At 38.8% G+C, this 20,540-nt stretch overlaps 1 protein-coding gene across 3 annotated transcripts in view; it reads right to left on the bottom strand.

The window, feature by feature from the left end:
* The window catches only part of TDRD1 (tudor domain containing 1), a 48,299-nt gene that overhangs the window by 17,179 nt on the left and 10,580 nt on the right, over positions 1-20,540 (bottom strand). For all 3 annotated transcript variants that reach the window (XM_042908594.1, XM_042908596.1, XM_042908595.1), the window contains exons 3-15: positions 20,176-20,225; positions 13,129-13,273; positions 10,896-11,001; positions 10,113-10,176; positions 9,032-9,136; positions 8,623-8,805; positions 7,967-8,110; positions 7,030-7,201; positions 5,868-5,954; positions 3,804-3,971; positions 3,575-3,682; positions 2,557-2,727; positions 717-959 (exon numbers count right to left, since the gene is read on the bottom strand). In XM_042908594.1, the coding sequence (XP_042764528.1) occupies positions 717-959; positions 2,557-2,727; positions 3,575-3,682; positions 3,804-3,971; positions 5,868-5,954; positions 7,030-7,201; positions 7,967-8,110; positions 8,623-8,805; positions 9,032-9,136; positions 10,113-10,176; positions 10,896-11,001; positions 13,129-13,273; positions 20,176-20,225 (1,746 nt within the window). The remainder of the gene's footprint in view (positions 1-716; positions 960-2,556; positions 2,728-3,574; positions 3,683-3,803; positions 3,972-5,867; positions 5,955-7,029; positions 7,202-7,966; positions 8,111-8,622; positions 8,806-9,031; positions 9,137-10,112; positions 10,177-10,895; positions 11,002-13,128; positions 13,274-20,175; positions 20,226-20,540) is intronic.

Genomic DNA, 20,540 nt, shown 5'->3' with positions numbered 1-20,540 from the left:
AAACAATCAGTATTACAACTAGCCATAACTACCTCACTGAATTTTAAATTCATGTCTGATCCTTCAGCAGCTAGTGACCCATAAATTTTTTTTTCAGCTCTCAAACACACTTGTATGTATATAAATGAATGCCTGGATCTTAAAAAGACAAAGGGCACTTGGGTGGCTCAGTTGGTTAAGCGTCCAACTTCAGCTTAGGTCATGATCTCAGGGTTCACGAGTTCGAGCCCTGCGTCAGGCGTTGTGCTGACAGCTCAGAGCCTGGAGCCTGCTTCAGATTCTGTGTCTCCCTCTCTCTCTGCCCCTCCCCTGCTTGTACTCTGTCTTGTTTCTCTCCCTCTCAAAACTAAACAAACATTAGTAATAATAATAATAAAGACAAAAAGACACTTAACATCAACTTTTTTAATTTTTTTTTTTAACGTTTATTTATTTTTGAGACAGAGAGAGACAGAGCATGAACGGCGGAGGGGCAGAGAGAGAGGGAGACACAGAATCAGAAGCAGGGTCCAGGCTCTGAGCCATCAGCCCAGAGCCCGACGCGGGGCTCGAACTCACGGACCGCGAGATCGTGACCTGAGCCGAAGTCGGACGCTCAACCGACTGAGCCACCCAGGCGCCCCAACATCAACTCTTTTTGAAAGTATGAGAATCCACATATACACACAACCGTCTGAACTGCAGCATGGGCATTATGAAGGAGACATTTTACTTACCACTGGCTTCTTTCACGATGCTGGGTTTATCCGTCAGCACCCCTGTCTCCCCCACAGCAAAGCCGGCATCTATGAGAACTTGGGTAACACTGATGTGAGGTGTCACAGATTTATCTAGAAGCTCCACCAGGGAACTATTTTCCACCTTGTCTGCCACTTTCACCGTGATCATTTTGTTCTGTACAATTTTTTTCATCAGACTAATAGCTTCTGGAGTCCAAATTCCTAATGATGGCTTTACTCCTAACAAATAATTTTTAAAGGAATGTTAAAATATTTCTTATAACAGGCATTTAGAAATTTAGCTCCCAGTTTCCATAAAGTTAAACTTAAGGAATCTGACAAACACCAGACCCAGAAAGTCCCACCTGAGCAAAAGGATTTTCTAACCATGAAAATGAAGGCAAAATTACAAAGAGAAAATGGCTATACTTCTACGTAAACAAAACATAATTCCACTGATATGAAATGTCCAGAAAAGCAAATCTCTAAGACAGAAATTAGACTAGTGGTCGCCTGGGGAGGTAGGATTAACTATCAATGGGCACAAGAAACCTCATCAGGGTGATGGAAATTTCTACGAGTGGATTATGGTGATGGCTACACAACTCGATAAATTTACTAAAAAATCACTGAATTGTGTACCTAAGACCAAGAATTTTATGGTATGTAAATTATATCTCAATAAGTTAAGAAAGTCATAAACAAAAGTAGAAAACAATGCAGGAAGAAATACGGTCCCTTAGAACGACACAAAAACATCTGTATCACTCACTCCAAAGGCACTTACAAATTAACAACCCAGAGTTATGCCCAGTCTTTTCATAAAATAAGAGCAAGTAACTTAAGAAAAAATGTTCAGCCTCACTGGTAATAAAGTAATTGAAATGATTTCATTTTAACTTATCAGCATGAAATACAGAAGTGTCTACTTGGTGTACCAATTTGTGAAGTAATGGGCTCCCCGCTATATTTCTGGTAGGTGTGTAAATTATTTCTACCCTTTCTGGAAAACAATCATAATATATATCATACAAAAAGAAACATACCTCCAATGCCTCCATTTCACCTACGGAGGTGTCTTGTAACATAACTACATTTGCAACCTATGCCAAGGAAATGCTCCTGGATAGGTTGCAAAATGCAGTTAAAAGAACACTGCTCGTAGCATGAACTTGGAAATATCCTTCTGATAATCGTATACTAGTTCAATTACAGTACATTTGAATAAAGAAGCCAATTTATTAACATGGAAAGAAGCCCCGGCTCTTGATGGGATAAATTATATTTACAGTCAAATTTTTCTTAATGTTTATTTATTTTGAGAGAGGGCGAGCACCCACATGACCACGGGAGGGGCAGAGGGAGAGGGAAAGAGAATCTTAAGCAGGCTCTAGGCTCAGCACGGAGCCCAACACAGGGCTCAATCTCAGGACTGTGAGATCATGACCCAGGCTGAACTCAAGAGTCAGACACTTAAAATGACTGAGCCACCCAGGCGCCTCTACATACAGTAATTTCTAAGCACAATGTTCTTACTGTTTCTATAAGCAGGTTTTGCCCTACTTTATGTCATGAATCCACTTCTATGATATCAATAATGCAGACTCTATAAATACCAAAAATACTCAATATTATAATAGATACGTTAAATTTTATTTTATTAGAGATAGCAAGGTAGCCCTGTGTATTTCCTAAATGTTCTATTAAGGATTATTTTTTCATTAAGAGAAGTTATATCTTAACACATTCTTTTATCTGCTCATTGGTTTAACTTCATTTCTAATGCTCTTAGGGGTTTTGCTATTTTAAGAATATGGGGACCATAAAAATTTCATACCTGCCAGCACACACTTTATAGCTTGCATTGGCAATTCCAACAACTTTGGAGTTATGGGACAAAGTCTCGTCAAACTAAGGATTTCGAAGTTTCCATAATCTACATATCCGACCAGTACAGACTGCTCAGAAGCATAAGCTAAAACGGAGGCCCGGTACCACTGATCATCCTCTGAAAAAAGGAGAGACTCAGTCTCAAATCATTTTCCAGTACACATATAAATACAAACTTTCCCTCCCAAATCCGGAGATGGCCATCTGTAGGCTTTAATACAGTATCAAGCTTTACGGAACAACGTATGTTGAGTCAACAGTGCTACTTCTGCCTATTGGAAGCCTTAAACCCCTAAAATCTCATCTTTCTGCAGGCCTTAGACCCCTCACTCACTCCATGGGCTGCCACCACTTACAACCTCTGCCCCATAGACAGTTAACTCGCAGGACAGAGTCTTGTGTGTGAAATCACAACGATGCCTTGATCAATGCAGGAACAATTTGCTAAGCATCAAGCGGGGCTAACTTTACAACACCTGGCAGTAGGAGTCAACCAGACTCCACCAACCAAGCAACCAGTTTACGGGAAGGCTGCTAGGATCTCCCCTCCGGCAGAGACGAACCGAACCCACTTAATACAGCTGTGCCGTGACAGCTCCATGCTTCTAGGCCTCCTGCTACTCCCACTAAAACCGGTAAAGACGTGATCCCGGGAGATTGCACCATTCATGTACGGATGTAAATACAATTATCTGCACCAGTCCCCAAAACTAAAGGGCTGATAAAACAATAAAAACTTTCTTTACCAACCACCCCCCTCCCCCCCACCCACTGCAACAGGCCTTCCTCCCTTACGTCACACACTTTGAGTCCATTTAATTGGATGTATTTAAAACTGACTGGTGCACTTTAATACTCAAACTCTGAATGCAGCCAAACAGTGCAAAATGAAGATTGTTTGGGGTTTTTGGTTTTTTTTTACTTCATTGTAAGTAAAAAAAAATTCAGGAATACTCTTTCCTCACCTGAGAACTGTGCACAACAGATATCACCAATGGTTGGATAAAAATCTGAGCGTGGAGGCACTTGACCACAGTACTCACTAAGGGACGCCTGAAGTTCAGCAAGCTTATCTGTAGATATAGATCACATCTTAAACAAAAGAAATACAAACCTACACATTATCTTCATTTTCGCATGTTGAGTCTCTTGAAGTGGGTTATATTGATAGGACAATCAAGAAAATTTGCTTACGTCCACTTTGTAGCTGTTGACAAAAGAAGTCTTCTGGAGTCTGAATGTGGGCAACCACACCACAGAACTCATCGCCTACATTCACAGTTAACACTTTGGGGATCAGATCACTTCTGTCTACAACAACTTTGTTTTCAGCTGTCATTTTTCCAACATCTTCAACATCACCTTAACAGAAAACAGAAAAACAAGGCATTTTGGTTTCATTAATCTAATTTTTGCAGTTTTTCAGGCCCAATCAGGCTCCTTCCAACACCTCCAGGCCTTAACACATGCCACTCTTCTTTCCCAGGACACACTCCCAATCCCCCAGCAACCTGATTATTTCCTGCTCAGTGTGCCGTCACGTTGAAAAGGCTTCCCTCCGAATCTGGGTTAGGGGTCCTTCCTAGGTGCTCCCACGGCATTTGTGTGCATATCCTCTATCACACCATTTTATAATCTCTTCTCTAGGTGTCTGTACTAATCACAGAACACCCTCCATGATGGTACCTCCACAGTTCCTCAGTGAAGCAAATACTGCCCAGAAGATGTTTGTTCCTTCCCCTGGATACCCGTGCAACACTTGCCGTTATTACTGATGACTCCCTCCTAGAAGCCTTCACCCTCCTATTGCTCTGGCAATTTCTTCCCCATCCTCTATCCACCCATCCCATCGTGGTTTCTCACTTGATGTTGCAGGCCCCAGATCAATCTCCCTATTTTTTCCTCACTCTATACTCCCCCTAAAATACCGCCAACACTTATGGTTTCAATCATTAGACCAATAAGTGTTTGGTTTTCTCCTCCAGATGGCAAAGAATTACTGAAAACTTTTCAGCAGAGCTGGCACACCAACACTTGTGTTTTGGGGATATCATATGGGCAATACTGTAAGAATACAGGCAGGAGACAAAAGATAAAGTCACAAGGTTGTTGCAATTATCCACAAATAGTAAGGATTCCTGAACTAGAAAAAAAGAAAAAAAGATTAAAAAAAAAAGTCATATACAAACAATATTTAGAAAGAACCATCAATAAAGACTTGGCAAAGGACAGGAGGCAGGGATAAGGGAGATTTAAAGATAAGTCGATTTGTGTATATGAAAGGATGCATCCAATCACAGCACCATTAACTGGCAATCACCTCTGGGTGAATGAGCAAGAGACAATGAAGTATGTCCACATCCAAAGTAATTTGTAAAGGAACAAAGTGAAGGCGAAAACATTGCAATAAACAATACATAAAACTAAGCAATGAGAAAATAAAATGCTGATAGCAAATCTTCTTGGTTCTCTTGTTATACTAAATGAAAAGCCACACACATAATTAAACAAGTAGTAAAAACTTAAGAAACAACATCTTACCAGAACAGAATGTTATATCCCTATTTATTATTTCTAGAATAACCAAATAAGGAGGAAAAATTAAACTAAGGAAATTTTAGCTAAAACCCTTCAACTCAAAGTGTCATATTTAGTACTTCAAAATTTCTAGAATTGTTTTAATGTTTATTTTTGAGACAGAGTGAGGGGGGGAGGGAGAGAGGGGGAGGGAGGGAGAGGGAGGGAGAGAGAGAGGGGGAAGGAGGGAGAGAGAGAGGGGGAAGGAGGGAGAGAGAGAGAGGGAGAGAGAGAGCGCGCAAGCGTGCAGGGAAGGGGCAGAGAGAGACAGACAGACAGACAGACACAGAATATGAAGCATGCTCCAGGCTCCTGGCTGACAGCACAGAGTCTGACGTGGGGCTCAAACCCACGAACTGTGAGATCATAACCTGAGCCGAAGTTGGACACTTAACCGACTGAGCCACCCAAGTGCCCCTAGTACTTTAAAAATTTCTGATAACCATCATGTCAAAGATTGATCTGGAAGACAGGGAAGGAAAACAGGCAGGGTAAACTGAAACTAGACAGGATGTACCACTGAATGAAAAAGCATCACCTTTTTTATATAAAGTTCAAAGAATGGTTATCACTTCCATTAAATCTGACACTGCAACAGCTCTGCCCTTTTTTGTTCAGTAGAGAAGACACTTTTCAGTACCCAGAGTCACTATACTGTTCAATATTAATCTGTATACTCACCTGGATCTGCACTCTGTTTCTTACAATTTTGTCCTTTGGGTTTCAAGCCATATCCCATTTCTATGAGCACATCGTCTAAGAGTTTTCCTAAAAATGATTAAGAAAATGTACCTCCATTGAGATATTACAGCAAGTATTAGAAGAAAGGCATACATACACGAGTCACAATCATCTAGAGATGATCTAATGATCTAGAGATTATAGCTATTAATACACTGGTATATTCCTTACCAGCTCCATTTCTAAGTGCAAAATACAGTTTCCAATGCTCAGCCTTAAAAATTGAGGCAAAATCCTCATCATCACTTGGCAGAAAATCTAATGAAAGTATTTCACTTCAAAATTCTGGATAACATGAAAGATTTAGTTACCACCTCACTGGTATGCTTAGTATGGCCACCATTTAGGAGAAAAAATAAATTTGCTGTTAAAATAGGACTACTTTTTCTCAGACATAAAGTATAGCCAAAACAAGGGTAGCCAGTGTGATATGAACTTCAAGTTCCATAAAATAACATCCAGAAGCCCAAGCTGTTAACATACACAGCAAAGAAAGAAAATAGATTTTATACTTAATTTCACAACAGGATTAAGTCAATTTTCTACCAAGTCACCAAGTGACGCCGGATCTCTAAAAGTAGAAGAGTAATAACTTGAGAAGTCACTTTTCAAACACACAGAAAGCCAGCACAGAAGGACAGGATTCCAAGGTGTTTCCATTTAGTATTCCACTTAAACACTAGGCATTCAAAGTCTCGATACTAAACCAATGCAGTTCTGCGAAGGTTGTTCAAGGAAAAAGCACTCCTGACACAAGCATGGACAAATTCATAAAGAAATTCTTGACTTTTTCCCAATAAATGAGTAGAAATCATGAATAGAGATCATAATGGCTATATCAAAAGGGTAACAGTGTTATCCCCAAACTAAGTATAGATGTAGCTTTTTGGCCCACCCATTTCTAGGAACGTGCTCCAGGTCTTTGACAAACTGCCAACCCCAAGAGCAGGGCCAAAGCCATCTTTTTATCACAACCCGAATGACTTCCGAGTGGAGCTTACTACTTGGCCTCACTTCGTGTTTTTATTTCTTCTCTGTGCAACAAGTAAAGACTAAATAACATATTAAGTGCTCCATCTAAAAAAGAAGACTTAGATCTTACCTGAACTTGGCAGCATAACATCCACAGCAAAGGTAACTACCTCTTCTTTTAAGATGTCGACAATCTTTATAGAGCAGTACTGCTCCATTAACAGTGATTTAATAGTTTTGATACATTCATTGCTCCAATTCCCCTCTGCTGGGGTAACACTGGCCACAAAGCACTTTATGGCCTGAAAGATTTTATGTAAGTTACTAAAAAAAAAAAAGTTACTATTTGAAAATGACTTTTTCTAATTAATAATGTGAATATAATTCATGCTGAAAATTTACTGGAAATCTTCAAAAACTAACCAAATAAACAACTTTATAATTATTTGTCTCTTGTGGTACTCTAACCCACAGTGCTTTTCCTTTTGGGACTTCTTGAAGCTCAAAAATTCATGAAAGGATAATAATTATCCCTCACATACATATAAATTCAGGCTGCTTCCACACAATGTAATAATTACAGAAATGATCATTTTAGGGGCCCCTGGAGTGGCTCTCAGCTGGTTAAGTGTCCAACTCTTGATTTTGGCTCAGGTCATGATCTCAGTGATGAGATCGAGCCCCCACGATGGGGCTGTGTTGGGCGTGAAGCCTGCTAAAGATTCTCTCTCTCCCTGCCCTCTGCCCCTCCTCTGCTTGTGCTCAAAAAAAAAAAAAAAAAAAAAAAAAAAAAAAATCATTTTAAAAGAGCTGATGGATAAGATAGATGTCCCTAAAAATGCGAAGTTTCTCATCTAAGTACTTAAGTAAATAAGGCCTATTAAATGGAGCCAAGAAAGCCAATGATTGTTTATCTACTTGGTAAAAGATGAAAAATATACCAGAAGGTGTTTTTTCATAATAACAATAACAATCACAGTATAGAACAAGCAAATACGGTGCCCATCAAAATATTAAAAAGAGCTCCTTTGAGACACTTAGGAGTTTAGAAAGTGAAAAAGACTCACACATGGAGGAAATAAGTCGATGTTTCTATTGAGTTGGTGAATTCTGTTTACCGGAATTATTTCTTCATTTCCATAATCAATATATAAGACTTGTGCCTTCTTCTGCAGCATATCAACATCTCGTATTACTACTCTGTTCCAGGTCTGAAAGTGTAACAGAATGGCGCCCTGCTTCAGAACAGCGTTTCATAACCTTACGCCTGAAAACCCTCAGCCAATCTACAGAACGCACAAAGGAAAGGCTACTGGTCTGCTGAGGCACTTGGTAGGTTAATTTTCTAGGAATCTGGCTAAGAAACCCCTAAATTTGTCTTTTTAGGAGACTTTAATAGGCACAACTCTTCCCGGGTTATTCTAGCCCACAAGACCCTAAGACACACTAATGCCTCCGCCGCAGAAATAAACACCATCCAGGACTCACAGTCTGCCAGTCTGTAACTGGCGACTGAGAAGCCTGTAAACAGAGCTGGAGGGGGCAAGGGCAGGAAGGAGGTCACCCGACACACCCGCAATACTGACCGAGGAAGAGAAAGAGGAGTGTGACCAGAGCCTCTTGTCAAGCCATCAAATGCATTATTAAAAGCTCTGGTGTCGAGTTTGTATGAGCAAAGTAAATTAAAACATCATCTTAAATCATTCATTTCGTCACAGGTTACCTGGTCAACAGTGTACTTGGCAACACAAACTTCCCCCTTAACAGGAATATAATCCCCTTCATGCACCGCATTTGCATAGGTTTCCTTTAAGCACGCGGAAAGTTGGTTCATGTATTCCAAAACTTCTGAAGAATATAACTGCACATAAAATTCACTCGGGTGCTTGAATTCAGTAACTGTACCCTTTCAAAGACAGAAAAGGTGCAGTAGCTCACTGAGAACACAAGCAAATATGAATTTCTTAAAGTTTTATAATAAGTTTTTAAAAAGGTATTACAGTTTTTGCAATCCTTACCAATTTCATCGGTTATATTTTGTAGCTATCTTATAAACTCAAACAGAAAATAGGAAACAAGGAACAAAAAGCTATAGTTCTTTGGATGTCTGTCTATATAAATTAAACAAATACCTTTATCTCCATGGTTTTCCTGAGTTGTAGACTTCTCAAATCAGAAAACATTATTTTATCAGCACAAGTGGCTACTTCTTTAGTAAGTCCAAGAGGGTAGTGACCCTGGGTTAAAAAACAAACAAACAAAAAAAAAAAAACAAGAAAAAAAAAGTGAGTTATTTACATAAACACATGTTTCAGTGATACCGTGACCACTACTTGCTGGAATTGAGGCAAAAATAGCCTCTTAGGCTTCAACAAGAAAGTAGAGAAATAGCGTGTACTTTCAAGAGCCAATAAAACCCACTGTCTACAGGCAGTGTACAAAGCACTGGGATCACTTAAGAATCAGGCCATAATGGTGATGATAATGTTGTGTTTATGAAATAAAAAGAGGGGCTTAGCGTTTTAAGTTTGTACTTGCTAACATTTTATAGCAATGATTATTTGAGGAAGTCAGATTTTTTTTTTTTTTTTTTTTTTTTTTTTTTTTAAGTAGAAGCTAGGACCAGCTAGAGAAGGCTAAAAATTATCTGTTGACATGAGCTGGACACTGTTAGTATTTTTCAGATTATGAATGATTTAGCCCATAGAGTTATCTAAATGGAAGAGTAGTATTACAGAAAAAATGCTCCTTTGGTCACAGAGCCCTGTATTAGGATGCTGTTACACAAAGCCAGAGAACATGTGCCTGCAGGGACTACAGGAGAAGGGGCTCTCTCAAGAGTTGAATGAAGTTACACTGAGACACAGCATTTCTCAAGTCCTTTGGGGAAAAGAGCCGGGCACACACAATGCTCAAAGACCCCCAACAGTCACCCAATTGATCGTTAAGATGTACAGATCTATTCAACAAGAAATTGTTTTTAAATAAACACTGGTGCAGGGCACCTGGCAAGCTCAGCCAATAGAACACATGACTCTTGATCTCAGGGTCATGGGTTCAAGCCCCTTGGTGCCTCACTGTGAGTGGAGATCACTTAGAAATAAACACTGGTGAAATGTAGAAATCAGGGGTAAGTATTTTATTTAGCTTAAGTCCTCTTAATTCAATAAAAGTCATTCAAAGTTTACTCTAAAGGCAAAAGGTTTATCATACCTCATTTTTCACTTCCATGTTCTTAGTTTCAAAAGGTGATTTACTATCTTCACGTTTGTAGAAACTGAAATAAAGCAGCTGATTATAATACTTCTAGTACAGAGCCAATTAAGAGTAGGGGCCACAACGATGTTAAATGCTCAATCAATAGAATCCAGAAAGGGAAAAACAGCTTCTTCCAGAGAGAATCACAGTAGTAACAAAGCAAAACAGTCCAAGGCTGGCTATGAAATGGTTTACCCTGTACTGGGCTTGCCGCCTCTTTCAAAGCCACCTAATTAAAAGGGATATATACAGCCACGATCTCCAAGTCCCAGCTTCCCTATCTGCAAAATGGAGATAATCCTCACACGACCTCAACAGTTTCGAGGATCAAATGAGGTCATAGATGGAAACTGCTTTGCAAACTGGTAAATACCATGCCAGTAGGATTTTTGTATTTTAAAATCACAATTCGAGAGACACTGTGAGAGCTCTACCTCATCAAAATTCAGGAAAGAATACAGGATTACATAAAAGTAAGGCATTCTAAAGCTTTCATCATTACAAACACAAACTCACTTTAAGTTCTAACTGAATATGTACCATCTAATAAAATTATATTCATGAAAACTCAGTCCTAAGTCTGTAGAGCTGTTCATTTCAGATTTGCTTTTATGTTTATGTTATACTTCAATAAAAAGTAACTTCTACCTAGTTATTGCCTGCTTACCTCATTTGATCGTTACACTATCAAAACAAAAAAACCACCTTACTTTTAATGAATAAGAAAATCGCGCTTACTTGTACTGAACGGGTTTGCACACGATGCTGTGTGCTGACCAGTCCCTTCTCTGGCATGCTGTGGAGCAGTAGTACGTCTGCTTACACTGTGAGCACCTCAGCGACCCTACAGAACACACCCCACCACCACATCGCCAGTGTTTATTCCAAGTATTTGTTGCTGGGAGCAAGACATTTTCAAAGACCAGACATATCAAACACATTCCATTAATCACATCAAGATCACCTGAGGGGCACCCGGGTGGCTCAGCCGGTTAGGTGTCTGACCTCGGCTCAGGTCATGATCTCCCAGTTCGTGAATTTGAGCCCTGTGTCGGGCTCTGTGCTAACAGCTCGGAGCCTGGAGCCTGCTTCTGACTCTTTCTCTTTGCCCGTCCCCCACTCGCACTCTATCTCTCTTTTATTTTTTAAAAATTCTTTTAAAGATTACTTGAAAAGGATTATGCTGTTTATGATTAGGTGTTAAGATTAAACTTTCAAATCCCTCTCAAATTGCAAATAGGAATGCAAAGATGAATATGAGAGGCAGATAACTAACCTTCCTAAAGTAGAGCCCAGAATACATGTTTTTAAAAAAGCAATCAAAGGAAACAGAAAATGTGTGGCCATAAGAACATACTTGTGCAAACAGACTGATGTGGCTTATTATCTTGTGCCATTAAAAAAATACAAACCAAAAACTAATCAAGAGAATCACACCCAGAAAAACCCAGGAAGTTTTTTAGATAAAGTATTAAAAAATCCTATTAGTGGGGCACCTGGATGGTGCAGTCGGTTAAGCATCTGACTCTCGATTTTGGCTCGGGTCATCATCTCACGGTTCATGAGTTCAAGCCTCACATCAGGCTCTGTGCTGACGGCACGGAGCCTGCTTGGCATTCTCTCTCCCCCTCTCTTCCCCTCCCCCATTCATGCTCATTCTCTCAAAATAAATAAACTTTAAAAAAATGTTTTAAATCCTATTAGTATACAGGCAGAAAAAAAATATGTCATCTAAAAAACCAAGACAAAGCACATTATGAAACAACAATAAAACCTGGCTGACTTCGAATGCCTCTTCTCTAAAAGAGATAGAAAAAAACACAAAGGAGCTAACTATGCAAATAGCCAGTAAGCACATGAAATACTGCTCACTGATCATGAGGGAAATGCAAGGTAAAACCACAATGAGATACCTCTATACACCCAGGAAAAGGGCCAATATTGAAAAGACTGACAACACCAAATAACAAAGATGTGGAGCAACCAGAATTCAGTACCACTAGGAACATAAAATGAAACACCTACTGTGGAAAATGGTCTGGCTGTTTCCTCTAAAGTTCAACATATACCTACCCTTTGACTTAGCAGTTGTACTCCTAGGTATGTACCCAAGAGAGATGAAAACCTATGCTTACACAAGGACTTGTGCAAAAATATGTAGACCGTTCTATTCATAACAGCCAAAGCTAAACACAAGCAATCCAGTGATATAATCATACAAATACTACTTAACAAAAATTACAAAGAACATAGATTAATCTGAAAAATATTATTCTAAATGAAAAAAAAAGCTTTACACAGAGGAGTCAATACTGTAAGATTTCATTTATATGAAATTCACAAGCTGGAAAACTACTTTATGGTGCAAGAACAACTGTGGTTGCCTCTAGCAGTACAGAGACTGGAAGGGATGACGAGGGAAAGTTCTAAGAAGACAGAAATATTCTGTATCTTGATAGGGTCTGAGTCTGTGCATGTCAATATTATCACAAACAAAACTATAGAAAATAACAGGCGAAGAAGCGTCAAGAGCACAAAGGTACGGACAAACAAGAACTTTAAGATGTTGATAGCTGCTGAAGGTGAGATGCGTATACGGTGTGTACACACACACACACACACACACACACACACACACACACTACTGTTTACATTTAATAAGTTTTAAACTTTCCATAATAAAAATATTTTTCAGGGGCACCTAGGTGGCTCAGTCGGTTGAGCGTCCAACTCTTGATTTCGGCCCAGGTCATGAAGTGATCAGTTTAGATCTAGAGCACATGAGATTGAGCCCCACACCAGGCAATGTGCTTAGCGTGGAGCCTGCTTAAGATTCATTCATCCTCTTTCTGTCTCTCTCTCTCCCACTCCCCACCCCTCTCCCTTGCTCCTGCTCTCTCTCTAAAATAATATATATATTTTTTCAAATGTGTGAAAAAATAATCCAGACACCAGAGGGAAATATGCTTACCAAACAGGCCACATCGATGGCAAGTTGTTGATCGAAAAGGAGGTCCTAAGGATCTGAAGAGTGCTGAATTATTTATGGACAAGGAATTCCCAACCAACTTGTGCATTTTTTTTGACTTTGCAGGAGGCACATTATTGCTAGGCTTCTATTAAGAGAAGAGAATAGCAATATTAAAACTTGGTAGTACTTTTTTTTTTTTAATACTGTATTTGGGATTTCCTCTTCTGAGAAAGTAAGGTAGATGTACTTTTCCCTATTCCTCCCATTAAGTCCAACTAAAAAACCCTGGACGTTTATGTAAATAAACATAAGCTGACTTTGACAGAAAGCAGCAGACAGGCTAGGAAACTTGGGACCCAGAGAACAAGGCAACGAGTTTCTTGAGTTTTCCTTTTCTCTCATACACCCCAGACAGGGTGCTGGAGAAGCCAGCAACCCAGAAACGCCAAATGGTACAAACAATAAAAGCCCCAACAAAAAGTCTGCTCTCTTTAACCAAATGACCAGGAAACAGGCAGCACAGCAATACAGAAAACGTTCATCAATAACTGCTCTACCCTAAACAAACACCACGGAAAAAAGCTGTGGCCCTGTTCTAGGGTAGGGAGCTGGCACTTCATCCCTGGGGTCTCCCCATGAAGACCACATGGGGAACCTGGACTTCCACCCGGCAGGTACGAGTTCTCCCCCTCACCACCATTATTGGGGAAGTGGAAGAGAAGGCCTTGTGGACAATGAGGACTTCTCACCACCACTCAAGAGTGACGAGGGTCTCCAAACTCTCCCACCGCCTCCAACTCCCCACCCTGGCCCGCTTACTCTCTCCCCACTCTACCTGACTTCCACGTCAGTCAAGAGGCACTCATCACTCCCAGCCATGGAGGAGGTATCCCATGAGGCCCACGAGGAGTCAGGAACTCCCACCCTCACCCGAAGTAAGGAAGAGCATCCCCTTGAGTGTCAGAGGTTGAGTAGGGAACCTGGACATCTACTCTCACCTGGCAGCACCCACCTTCCTCTGTGTCAGAGGAAGCCAGCTAAAACAAAGTTTAAATAAGATACGGCATTTCATTAACATAACGCCCCAATGTGCCAGGTTCAATAGAAAATACCTTGCCATACTAAAAAACAGGAAAATCACAACTGAATGGGAAAAAAAAAAAAAAGATGTCAACATCAAGATGACAGAGATGTTTATTTGACAAAGATTTTTTTATTTTTTTTAACGTTTAGTTATTATTGAGAGACAGAGAGAGACAGTCAGCAGGCGAGGGGCAGAGAGAGAGGGAGACACAGAATCCCAAGCAGGCTCCAGGCTCCGAGCTGTCAGCACACAGCCCGATGCTGGGCTCAAACTCACAAACTACGAGATCATGACCTGAGCCGAAGTCAGATGCTTAACCAACTGAACCACCCAGGCACCCCTATTTGACAAAGATTTTATAGCAGTCATAAGTAATAAGCAATTACGAGCACACTTGAAACAAATGAAAAGAGTCTCAGCAAAGAAATGGAAAATATAAAGAAGAACCAAATGGAAGTTCTACAACTGAAGAGTAAAAGAAGAAATATTTTAAATGCAATTAGCAGAATGGAGGGGACAGAGGAAAGAATCTGTAAACTTGAAGACTGAACAATAGAAAATGCCTAATCTGAACATCAGAGAAAAAACCTAGTGATGAAAAAAAAAACTAAATTAACAGAGTCTCAAAGACCTATGGAACTATGACAAAATATTTAACATTCATGTCTTCAGAGTCACAGAAGGAGAAAGAAGGCAGAACTGAAGAAGTCCTGGGATGCCTGGGTGGCTCAGTCAGTTAAGCATCTGACTTCAGCTCAGGTCATGATCACAGTTTGTGGGTTTGAGCCCCAGGTCTGGCTCTGTGCTGACAGCTCAGAGCCTGGAACCTGCTTCAGATTCTGTCTCCCTCTCTCTCTGCCTGCCCCCCCAACTCTCTCTCAAAAATAAACAATTAGAACTGAAGAAGTTCTGAAATTAAAAAAAAAATGCCCCAAAGTCATATAATTTGGCAAAAGATAAAAATCAACAAAATCAAGAAGGTGAGCAAATTCCAAGCCAAATCAAAAAAATCCACACAAAGGCACATCTTAGTCAAATTCTTCAACCTAAAGACAAAAAAGCTTAGCAGAGAGAGGGAAAGCACATCTTACTTATGGGGAAAAAATAATTCAGATGAGAATAGATTTCTCATCAGATACCAGGAGAACAGAAGGAAATAGCACAACATTTCTCAAGTGCTGAAAGAAAAGAACCATTAGCTGAGAAACTTATCTAGGAAAAATATCCTGCAGAAAAGAAGAAATCAAGACATTCTTGAGTGAAAGAGAACTAAGAATTTGTCACCAGCAGACCTATCCTATATAAGAATGGCTGGCTAAAGGAAGTTCTCTAAACATAAAGGAAATGATAAAGGAAAGAACGCTGGACAAAAGAGGAGGAAGAACATATTAAACAAAAATACAGTAAGTACAACAGACTTCTAGAATAGAAGCATTTGTGAAGCAAAACTAAACTGAAAACAGATCATCAGAACTTTAACATCCCTCCCTCAACAAGGAATAGAACTAGACAGAAGATCAGTAAGAAACAGAAGAACTCAAGATCACCAACAACCAACAGATTCTGTTACACATTTACAGATCATTCTGCCCAACCACAGCAGAAGGGACATTGTTTTCAAATGCTAACAGAACGTATACTAAGACCATATACTGGGCCATAAAACAAACTTAAAAGATTTTAAGACATACAGAGGATGGTTTTCAACCAAAGTGGGCTCAAATTTGAAGTAGCAGTAACAAATAATCTGCCAATATTTGAAAATTAAACAATACACTTCTAAAGAACTCATTAGTCAAAGAGGAAGTCTCAAAGGAAATAAAAAATGCTGAAAAAAAAGAAAATATGACAAATCAAAATTTGTAGGACACAGTTAAAGCATTGCCAAGAGGGAAATTTATAGCACTAAGTTCACACGTTAGAAAAGAGGAAAAGTCTTAAATCAATAATCTAAATTCCCATCTTAAGAACCTAAAAACTAAGAAAAATAATGCTCAAAGCAAACAGAAGGAAACAATACAGCCAAAAACAGAAACCAATGAAATTAAAAATTAAAACTTGGGAGAAAAATCAATGAAACTAAACCTGGTTCTTTGAAAAGATCAATAAAATTGATCTCGCAAGACTGTTTGAAAACTAAACAAGACAGAAATGATCAGTATCAGGAATGAAACAATGTGTATCTTACTATAGACCATGAAGACAAATATGATAGTGAAATACTTTGAACTCTACACATATATATCTCATGATGTAGACAAAATGGACCAATTCCTCGCAAATCACAAATCACCACAATAGGACATAATTTGAATAGTCTTATAAATATTAAATAAATTGAAATAATTTTAAAACTCCTAAAAAATAAATCTTCATACTTATCTGGTTTTCACTGGCAAATACTACCAAATGTTTAAAAAATTAACACCAGTCCTATACAACCTCTTTTTCAGAAAGTTAATATTCCCTTTGCTCCCCAACCATACAAAGACAGTAAAAAAGAGAAAATTACAAACATTGCTCATAAAAACAGATGTAAAAATCCTTCTCAAAATGATACCAGATGTAATTCAGCAATATATAAAAATAATTATACACCATGACAAAGTGGAATTCATTCCAGAGATGTAAGGCTGGTTACGTTTATTTCTTTTTTTGAGAGGAAGACAGACAGCACGCAAGCACACACACACACGCAGAGGAGTGGCAGAGGGGGAGAGACACAGTCTTAAGCAGGATCCATGCCCAGTGCCCAGCCCAATGCGGGGCTCAATCTCATGACCCACATCATGACCCATCATGAGATCGTGACCTGAGCCAAAATCAAGAGCCAGATGTTTAACTGAGTCACCCAGGTGCCCCAAAGAATATTTTAAAACATCAACGAAATCCACCAAATTAACAGTCTAAAGGATCAATTATCAATGAATGAAGAAAAAGCATTTAGAAAAACTCCACACCAGGGCACCTGGGTGGCTCAGTCAGTTAAGTGTCCAACTTTGGCTCAGGTCATGATCTCCTGGCTCCTGAGTTCGGGCCTACGTAAGATCCTCCGTCTCCCTCCGAAGCCCTGCTTTGGATCCACTATGTCTGTCTGTCTGTCTCACAAATAAACATTAAAAAAAAAATAAAAACTCAACACTGATTCACAATAAAAACCATCAAAAAAAGTAGAAATAGAAAATTTCATCAACTTGATAAGGCTCATCTACAAAAAGCCTACAGCTAACATTACACTTAATAGTGAAAGACTCAATGCTTTCCCACTGAGTTTGGAAATAAAGCAAGATATCCATTGTCCCCACTCTTATTCAACACAGGGTTAGAAGTTCCAGCCAGTGCAATAAAGAAAAAAAAAAAAGAAAGAAAAAAAAAAAGGAAATATAAAGCACATATATTGAAAAGAAATAAAACTGTTCCTCTTTGCAGAAGATAAAATTGCCTATATAGAAAATACCAAGGTATGTCTAAAAAAAAAAAAAAAAAAATCCCTAAAGTGACTTCAGCAAAGTCACAGGATGCAAGAGAAACATGCAAAACCATATTTATATATATTAGCCACGAACATGACAACACATGGAAATAAAAAATATAATAGCATTTACAATCACTAAAAAAAACCACCTAGGTGTAAATATAATAACATGTGCACAGAACTTATAAGCTGAAAACTACGAAATGAAAGAAATCAAAGACCTAAGTAAAAATGAAGAGAGAGATTATATTCATGGACTGGAAGATTCAACACAACAAAGATACCCATAATCCTTAAGTTGATATACAGGTTTAATACAATTCCTATCAAAATCTCAGCAAGACTTTTTGCAGATATGGACAAGATTATCCTAGAATGTATATTGGAAGGCATATGAGCTACATACAAGCTAAAACAATCATGAAAAAAAAAAAAAGCGTGGGGCGGGGGGACGCCTGAGTGGCTCAGTCGGTTAAGTGTCTGTGCAGACAGCTCAGAGCCTGGAGCCTGTTTCAGATTCTGTTTCCTCCTCTCTCTGCGCCTCCCCCGCTCGTGCTCTGTCGATCTCTCTCAAAATAAATAAACATTTAAAAAAAAAAAAAAAAAGTGGGAGGAATCACAGTACCCAACTTCAAGACTTACTACATAGCTCCAGTAATGTATGGTATTGTGGGAGGAATATATAGATAGGTCAATGGAAAACAAGAGAAAATCCAGAATAGACCCACACAAATATGCCCAATTAACTTTTGATAAAAGTACAAAAGCAATTCAGTGGAGGAAATACATCATCTTTAACAAATAGGGCTAGAGAAATTAGACATTAAAAAAAAAAAATCAACCTTGACCTAAGTCTCACAACTTTAACTCAAAATGGACCACAAATCTAAATGTAAAACTATAAAACTTTTTGGGAAAAAAAAATTTTTTTTTCCTGAAGCCCAAGTAGCAAGAGTTTCTAGACTGGACACCAAAAGCATAATCCATAAAAGGAAAAATAGATCAGGACATCATTAAAATTAAAAACTTCTGCTCTGCGAAACACCCTAGTAAGAGCATGAAAAGACAAGCTACAGACTGGGAGAGAACATGTGTGAATCACAAGTTTGACAAAAGACTAGAATCTGGGATATATAAAGATCTTTCAAAACTCAGCAGTTAAAAAAATAAACAATCCATATTAGAAAATGAACAAAAGGTATGAATAAACATTTCACCAAAAAGGATATACACATGGCAAATACGTACGTGAAAAGGTGTTTATCATTAGCCATTAGGGGGAGCACAAAATCACGATGAAATATCACCACATACCTATGAGAATGGGGGCGATAAAAATACAACCACCGCCAAATTCTGGTGGTGATGCTGGATGCAGATTTTCTCAGTGCAAACATACAATGGTATAGCTATGCTAGAAAACACTTTAGTAGTTTCTTAAATATGTGATACTGTATGATCCAGAAATTATACTCCTGGGCCTTTGTCCCAGAGCAAAAATAAACAAAAACAAAAAGCTTATGTTCACATAAACCTTGCATGTGAATATTTAGAACAGTTTTAGCTGGAAGAGTCAAAAACTGGAAACAATACAGATGTACTTCAACATGTGAATGTTAAACCATGGACTACTACTCAGCAATAAAAACAGAATTATGGATACAACAGCCTAGATGAATCTCCAGAGAATTATGCTAAGTGAAAATACCCAATCCCAAGAGGTTACATACTGTAGGACTCCATTTATACAACATCCTTGAAATGACAAAACTGTGGATGTGGATTAGATTTAGTGGCTTCCGTGGATTAAGGAAGTGGTAAGGGCAAGAGCGAAATGGATAGGACCATAAAAAAAGCATGCAAGGGAATGATGGAAATGTTCTGTATCCTGACTCTATCACTGTCAATCTCCTGGTTGTCATATTATACAAAGTTCTGCAGCAAGTTAGCAAGTTACCACAGGGAAAAACGGGGAAACAGCTACACAGGATCTGTATTATTTCTGCACGTCAACTGCTGAGTTGCATTTACAATTGCATGGTAATCTACAATTACCTAAAAAGAAAGAATTGTTTTTAAAAGGTACTAGGTTAGGGGCGCCTGGGTGGCTCAGTGGGTTGAGCGTCCGGCTTTGGCTTGGGTGATGATCTCACTGTTTGTTGAGTTAGAGCTCCGCGTCGGGCTCTGTGCTGACAGCTCAGAGCCTGGAGCCTGCTTTGGATTCTGTGTCTCCCTTTCTCTCGGCTCCTCCCCTGCTTGTACCCTGTCTCTCTCTCTCTCTCTCAAAAATAAACATTAAAAAAATTATAATTAAAAAAAAAAACAGGTACTAGGTTAAAGAAATGGAAGCTCGACCTTGACTAATATCTGAAAATTGAATAATTCTTCATTAACACAATACAAAGTATGTTTAGAATCTTTTACCCAAACAAAACCACAAAACAGAAAAAAAAAAAAAAAAGTCCTGACACATCACACTACTACTTACTTCTTTGGGTGGTGAATTGTTTGCAACATTTAATGGTGACACTGAGTTTCCTAGAGAGGGAAAACATAAAAGCCAAATATTACTTTGTTCCTAGAAATGTACAATACCATAATTAGATATTCAAATAATAAAATTATACCATAATAGCCTTAAAGGTACACTAAACAATCCTACTTTTTCCTAATGATAAAGGATTTGCCTGAAACTTCCTTAAATACCAATCTTCTTACTGTGAACTTTTCTCAATTCACTAAGGCAGCAGTTCTCAGACATTTTTGAACACCAAACTCATTTACACACTTAGAAATTACTGAGAACCTCAAAGAGATTTTGTTTATATGGCTCATGTCTGTCGATATTCACTA

This window comes from Panthera leo, chromosome D2 (genome assembly GCF_018350215.1).
Source record: "Panthera leo isolate Ple1 chromosome D2, P.leo_Ple1_pat1.1, whole genome shotgun sequence".
Classification (NCBI taxonomy): Eukaryota; Metazoa; Chordata; class Mammalia; order Carnivora; family Felidae; genus Panthera; species Panthera leo.
The sequence above is the reverse complement of the archived record's forward strand: the minus strand, read 5'-3'. Positions and strand labels throughout refer to the sequence as shown.